The sequence below is a fragment of the Berghia stephanieae genome, chromosome 3, assembly GCF_034508935.2.
Source record: "Berghia stephanieae isolate SIO BIC M18660-M18661 chromosome 3, UCSD_Bste_1.3, whole genome shotgun sequence".
Lineage (NCBI taxonomy): Eukaryota > Metazoa > Mollusca > Gastropoda > Nudibranchia > Aeolidiidae > Berghia > Berghia stephanieae.
Genome location: NC_088362.1, coordinates 16,623,673 through 16,631,172, shown reverse-complemented (window position 1 = coordinate 16,631,172; position 7,500 = coordinate 16,623,673). Strand labels below are relative to the sequence as shown.

The 7,500-nt window shown below is 35.2% G+C and overlaps 1 protein-coding gene across 11 annotated transcripts in view; it reads right to left on the bottom strand.

The window, feature by feature from the left end:
* Positions 1-6,618: 6,618 nt before the first annotated feature.
* Positions 6,619-7,500, bottom strand: part of LOC144967234 (uncharacterized) — a 225,885-nt gene continuing 225,003 nt past the window's right edge. For 10 of the 11 annotated variants that reach the window (XM_078904194.1, XM_078904193.1, XM_078904195.1 and 7 more), the window contains one exon: positions 6,909-7,377. In XM_078904194.1, the coding sequence (XP_078760320.1) occupies positions 7,326-7,377 (52 nt within the window). In that variant the 3' untranslated portion in view covers positions 6,909-7,325. Of the gene's footprint in view, positions 7,378-7,500 lie in introns of all 11 variants that reach the window. The other variant, XM_078904187.1, reaches the window with a different exon arrangement.

The window sequence follows — 7,500 nt, the reverse complement described above, 5'->3', positions numbered from 1 at the left end:
TTGGCTGGGAATCGCGTTACTATAGTAAACAAGCGCTGATCGGCCGTTCATGAAAACAAGTTGCTGCTCGCTCGTTTAACTCAAAATTATTCAAAACGATCTCTCTAAAATGATATAAATGTGACTTCTTAAGGTTTTCTTCACGGTCAAAACCACACAACATTCTATTAATGATTACGTCCGAGGCAAAAAGGAATATTGACAGGTCGACCGAGAGTTGAACTCGTGAGACGACAAACATCAATGCGAAGTGTAGCGAGAGTCAAGCTATTGTTTGTCTTGTCCTATTCTATATAGAGAAAAGGATAAATAGTATAGCCTCGTGTGTGAGTGGTCGCGTGTCATAGTCTTGTTTTTAAATTGTTTCTGTTGTTTATGTGTGTAGTGATGACTCTCTCACACTCAATTTCAATGCCGAAAGAGGAATTCCCGCACACAAGAAAGGGGAATTGGGGTGGTATTTGGCATACATATTGTATAGTATCTAGTTCTAAATAGATAACTGATTAGAATTATATTATGATATATAAACACAATGCCAAATACAATTCCGAAGTTTCCTTATTTCAAATGAAGTAAAGCTCCAAAACCTAATGGTAGTGATTGTAGTACTGAGTGTTAGTGAGGTGATGTGGTGTTGGTGGTGGTTGTAGTTGTAGTAGTAATAGTGATGATGATGTGGTTGTGGTGATGATTGTAGTTGTAGTAGTAGTGGTAGTGATGATGATGTGGTGGTGGTTGTAGTAGTAGTGGTAATGGTAATGATATGGTGGTGGTGGTGGTTGTAGTAGTAGTGGTCGTGATGATGATGTGGTGGTGGTGTTTGTAGTAGTAGTGGTAATGATGCGGCTATGTGGTCTAGTAGTATGACACTCGCTTCCGGATCGGAAGGTCCTGGGTTCGAGCCTCGCGCTCGGCGCATAGTTGAGTCCTTGGAAAAGGCTCTTTACTCACATTCTCTCACCGTACTCAGGTGTAAAATGAGTACCTGGCCGTTAACAGAGTTGTCTTTGTCCGAAAAATTGTAATATCGCCTAACAGGCGTCATGTCCCGTCCTACATGTTAAATGTTGACCAGGGACCCCTTGTAAAGCGCTTTGAGCACATTTAGTAGATATTGCACTATATAAAGCTCAATTAAAAAAAATATATATTTCAATGATGATGATATGGTGGTGGTGGTTGCAGTAGTAGTAGTGGTAGTGATGATAATGTGGTGGTGGTTGTAGTTGTAGTAGTAGTGATAGTGATGATGATGTGGTGGTGGTTGTAGTAGTAGTGGTAGTGATGATGATGTGGTTGTGGTGGTTGTAGTAGTAGTTGTAATGGTGATGATATGGTGGTAGTGGTGGTTGCAGTAGTAGTGGTAATGGTAATGATATGGTGGTAGTGGTGGTTGTAGTAGTAGTGGTAATGGTAATGATATGGTGGTGGTTGTAGTAGTAGTGGTCGTGATGACGATGTGGTTGTGGTGGTTGTAGTAGTAGTGGTAGTGATGCTATTGTGGTGGTGGTTGTAGTAGTTGAGGTAGTGATGTGGTGGTGGTTGTAGTAGTAGTGGTAATGATGATGATATGGTGGTGGTGGTTGCAGTAGTAGTGGTAGTGATGACGATGTGGTTGTGGTGATTGTAGTAGCGGTAGTGATGATGATGTGCTGGTGGTGGTGTAGTAGTAGTGGTAGTGATAATGATGTGGGGCTGGTGGTTGTAGTAGTAGTGTTAGTGATGATATTGTGGTGGTGGTTGTAGTAGTAGATGATGTGGTGGTTGGAAAACACATTACAGGTTATTATAATACATGATTACACACATTCTCTAACTTCATTTTTTGACAGCTTCGTTGTGCCATAAATATACGCAACAGTTCTGAAACATTTTATTGTGGATTTTGATATTGTTTGTTGTTTTTCTTGTCTCGTTATGTTGACATAGATACCGAATGAATGGTAATTACTACATTCTCACCAACAACAAAATGGCGCTGAATGCTTTCATTGGTGGACACTTTTTAGGCTTCGTACGTATTCTCATTCGTTTAATTCTATGATATTACGGGATACCAGACAGAATTTACTTATTTCAATAAATAAGATTTTATGATTAGTTCCTAGAAATAAAACCAGGAAACGTTGTTTAAAATAAAACAATAAAACAATCTGACAACTCTTACTTCGGAAAAAAAATCAAGGGACACTTTTTTTAAAAACAAACATTATAATCTGATTAATAAAAATAATATTTTTTAATTATATGTTATAATCATAAGAAGTTTGCTATCACTCAATACTTATTTGATTTTTAGTTATCTCGATCGTTTTCCTACTATATTGTAGATAAAGAGGAAACATTGTATATTAAATCTACAAAATTCATGTGTGTTATTTACCTAATCCAGACTTCACACTGCAGTCCTTAACCCTCTCCTTATCAGCCATTTTCAGAATTTTCCCCGGTAATTTCACCCCCCCCCCCCCACCACAAAAATAGATTTTTCTTACACAAACAGGAAAGCAACAAGTATATTCCATAAAAATGGCTTCGTCTACAAGACAGTGTCAGCAAAGCTTTAATTGAAAATGATTCGTTAAAATGTGTGCTGAACTACAGAAATCAAAAGGAGAAACTTGTTGGCTGCATCGTAACGAATGTGATGATTTTCCTATGGTTGGGAAGGAAAGGGTTAAAAGCCAGAAGGCCTACAGGGCTGGATTTTATTCCGGGTTGGTAGAGTTAAAATGACATTAATAATTTCTTGCTACCCACTGAATAGGACGCTTAGAATCCACATGTATCCTTGTATTCATATGGGTAAAACGTACGTGTGTGGCGCAGTTAGTTGAAACTTGTGAGAATATATCATAAAAGATGTTTCATAGGCGGTCAACGCAAGCAATTTATCCTACTTTAATATTCAGTTAGTAATCACTATGCTGATGTTGGGCAAAATAGATCTTTATCAATTTCATTTAAGAACCCCCCCCCCCACTCAAAAGAAACAAAACAAAATAAACGAAAAAAAACCCCCAAAAAACCCAAACCAAACACCCCCCAAAACAAAAACAAAAACTAAAACAAAACAAACAAACAACAAAACAATCATCCTCGCCCCCTAAAAAAACCCCCAAAACAAACAAACCCCAATCAAAGAAACAATCAAACAAAAACAAACAAAAATCAAGTAAACAAACAAGCAAGAAAAAAAAAAACCAAACAAAAAAAAAACAACAACAACAACAAAAAAACCCCAACAAAACAAACTAAATAATATATGGGTAGACAAACATTCGGTTGATCGCCTATGAAACGTCTTTTGAGACGCCCCCTACCCCCTTTTCTATTTATTTAAACTTAAGGCAGCAATACTTGGGTCTCATGACACTTTTGACTTACGTCTATCATAAACGTCTTTGCTAATCCCGTTGATTTAGATTATTCATCTCGTGTCAATTTTTTTATAGAGCAGTATAATTAGGTGCCCCAAACGTAAACAATAACAAGTTGCTAGTGATTTTCGTTAGGGACCGGAATAATTTACGCACAATATAGGTCTCCCAATTTTGTAGTTTGAGTTGTAGGCAATACACTTTCAGTATTGAAAATATGTTTACATAAAATCTAACAGTTGCAGAAATAATAATATAAGACTAAATTATTCTGAAAATCAGGCTCCGAATAATTCTCGTTTTGTTCACACCAGCGCAATAATTTGCTCTGGTCTAAAAATAGATAGACTGTAACTTTTGATAAATTTTACCTTTTTTTCCATAAAATATCCATATCTAGACATTATTTGATGCATGATCGAGTATTTATGAATATGTGTTTCTTTTGCCACCTAACAGCCAAATTTTAAAGGTTATTTTTTTTCTATAATTTACATTGGAACTTGAGCTGTCAAGACAGGAACATGTGGTTTGCCATGTGCTTCTAGACCTTTGTTTACGTTATGGGTACCTAATTATACTGCTCTATTAGTTCAGAAAATAGGAAATATCGATAAAATATTTGGAATATCAATAAAAACGATGTGCATAATTATATTGTGTAGTAAAAATATAATATATAGATAGGTTGTGCATAAAATAGGTTGTGGAAACAGAGAGGGGTGGTCTATTTACATTGAACCGATCAAAATGCTCCTCCTTTTCAACAGAGATATGTATCGAGTAGTCCAGTACGGATATATAAATATCGAAATTATTTGTGTATAAACGACTAAAACGACACAAACAAATACAAGTATTCACACACACACACACAAACACACACACACACACACACACACACATATATATATATATAAATATATATATATATATAAATATATATATATATATATATATATATATATATATATATATATATATATATAAGCAACTTATATACATATATTTATAAATATATATAATATATATATATTTATAAATATATATATTATTGATGGATGACCTGTAGTTCAGACAGTGCTCTATCAATAAAAATAAAAATTCAGAGCATATTAAAATGAGTAAAAAACGACTCACATTCGTCCAAGACTACCGTTTCTATACTCAATGTGTATTTTCAGCTGGATCATACTTTCTTGGTTGAGGGATACTTCCGTATGAGTTTTTTGGGGTTTTTTTTGGTGCGTGAAAGGGTGTCTGTGTGAGCAATGCTGTGTGATCGATTATTGATCATAATTTTGATATCGCTGGTTAGATTTAAAATTAACAATTTGCTCCCAGCATGGTCCAAAAATGCTCCAAAGTCCTGAATATAGGTTCTGAGAAGCTAGACTTTCCTTCTCAACAAGATTTCTTGAGTCAATAAATACCCAGCAAAACCCAGACAAAGAAAGTATTGGACTGGAACCCCCAGGGCAGAAGATCAAGGGGAAGGCCACGAGGAACATGGAGAAGAATTAAAGAAGCTGATATACAGAGAAGTGGTAAGACATGGAATGAGATTAAAAAGATAGCTCAGGACAGAGAAGGATGGAAACTGTTTGTCTGTGGCCTATACCCTGACCCAGGGTGAAAAAGGCAATGATGATGATGATGAAAACCCAGCACTGTAGCTGGGTTCAAAAATTCGTATTTCTACGAAGTTTTCGTAATACTAGGCAGGTCTGGGTTACTGACAGCTAAACAATAACTCCGATATTTATACAAGCGGACTGAACTGTGTGATAAGTGCAATTTTATTTCCATTTGGCTCCATAGACTGGGGTGTGTAAGTCTAATGTGTGTATTCACACGATACTACTGTGCTGCCTCGTGTTTGGCAAAGAAAGCACATTCATGGGGAAAAAAACCCAACATATATACAGTCTGAAAGTGAAAGTTGACACAGATACAATCATATAAAATTCGGCAGAGCTTTCCTCATTATAATTATAGACTATATACAAACAATAATATACCCATGTTAAAACCTATAATATTATTATTATAGGGAGGATATCGAAAGAAACAAAAAGCTGGAACTACACACACACACACACACACACTCACATACACACACATACACACACACACACACACACACATATATATATATATATATATATATATATATATATATATACTTTTTTTCATCACAGAAAAAATCATTTAATAAATTGATCAATCAATCAGTGTTGAAGTTGACTTTCAAATGTGAGCTATTATTGAACAAATCAAGTGAGTTTCTTAAGTATTCGTGTCCTGTTGTCTCAAAACGGTATAGCAAAGGGGTGATTCACATACTGAAAATTGCATTTGCAGTTTAAAAAACCCAAAAACCTATGAGATTTTGATCCATTCACTATCTATGTTTAATTGTGAATAAGAAACATATTTTCTTCAAGTGCAAAAGATTATAAAAATAAAATAAAATTAAAAATCGTTAGAGTCTGTTGCCATGACAATCCATGACGGAATATAGATACTCCATCAAAACAGACGTATGATGTCAACATGAATTACCCATGTGCGCGAATCAGAACTTAATAATCTTGCAAAAGGATTAAAAAAAAAAGTAAAGTGTAGAAAAGCGGGGCTCGAACTCGGGTCCTTCCTTTTCAGAGTGCAATGCCTTAACCACTCAGCCACTTTTTTCTCCTCGCAAAGATGACAATTTCATAATTTCTGATCATTTAATTTAGACTTAAAATTCACTTTTCAGTATCTGGTTCATCCACATTTAATACCGATTTGAGGCGGTGGGTTACAATTGATAATATTAGTTTCCAATTGTATAAGTTGTATAGTTTCATACAATAATCAAAACAAAACAAAAGCAGTGTTTTTTTAACAAGTGAATCAATATCCTTTACGCATAAATACAAAATATTCCTCTCGAATGTCACAACCGATGATAAGGTAGCGCAAATATTTACAAAATATGTAAAAAAATAAAGTTTAAAAAACAAAACATTTCATTCTTTGTGATGGTGGCAATGTAAATATCACAATGGTACAAATTTATATGTAAAATATCATACAGGGATTGGGAGCAATTTTCACACAAAACCAGTTCTTATCATACCGCTCCATGCCACCATAGCCAAATATATACAACAACTTATGCCCTTTATTATTACTTGTACTCTATAAAGAATATCTCCTGAGAGCAGTTAAGTTACAAAAACACCAATTAGACAATAATATCATATTTTGCTTTATTCTGAAAAAAACCCCAACAAAACAAACAAATACACATTTGATAAAATTTGGCCTGAAAACTTTTCCTTCAAATATCGATCGATTAAAATGACCCTCATCTTGTCTCAAAAACTCTCAAATCTGGGACCTGCTTGAAATTCTTTTCTTTGAAGTTCCAGGTTTGAGAGTTTTTGATAAGACATGTAATGGTAGCACGTCTGACCGGTAAATAGAAGGTCAGAGGTTTGATTCCCGGTCGAGGTCGACTGATTTTTTGGGATGTTTTTTTTCTTCTATTTTTCTTCCTTGCTTTGTCTGGTACCTTTCATACACACTTGTTCAGATCTTTATCTGATACTTGTGCCTGCTCCTTAATTTCTTTAACTTAATTCAACTACTGGGCACTTACGCTTTGCATTTCACTTCCCTTCAAACTAATTAAGTAATTCTAAATGTCTGGCAGGCAAACTTATTAAGTAGTGTCTGGCATACTCATGCTCATTTATGATTTGTTAACAGGCCTAAATGTACATTTTAGATAATTAATTAATTGCCGTTTCTGCCGCGCTTCCTGATAAGGAGTAGATAGGAATCTTGTTGTGTTGATAGCGGCGGCGGTGGTCGTGGGGATGGTGATGATGATGGTGATGGTTAAGGTGATGACGACGAAAACACACTTGTTATCGAGAGCAAGGACCATCAGCTGTCTTCCATAAGAGGAACGTCTACATTGGCATCCGACGATACTTTTCTGTGAAAGATAGCAATAAAAGTTATAAATTATATTAAAGCGAGTGCTGTGTTAGAAACAAATCTTGAGGGTTTTTTTTCCCTGTTGCAGGGGAATATCACAAAGTAGTCTTTCAGAGCCATA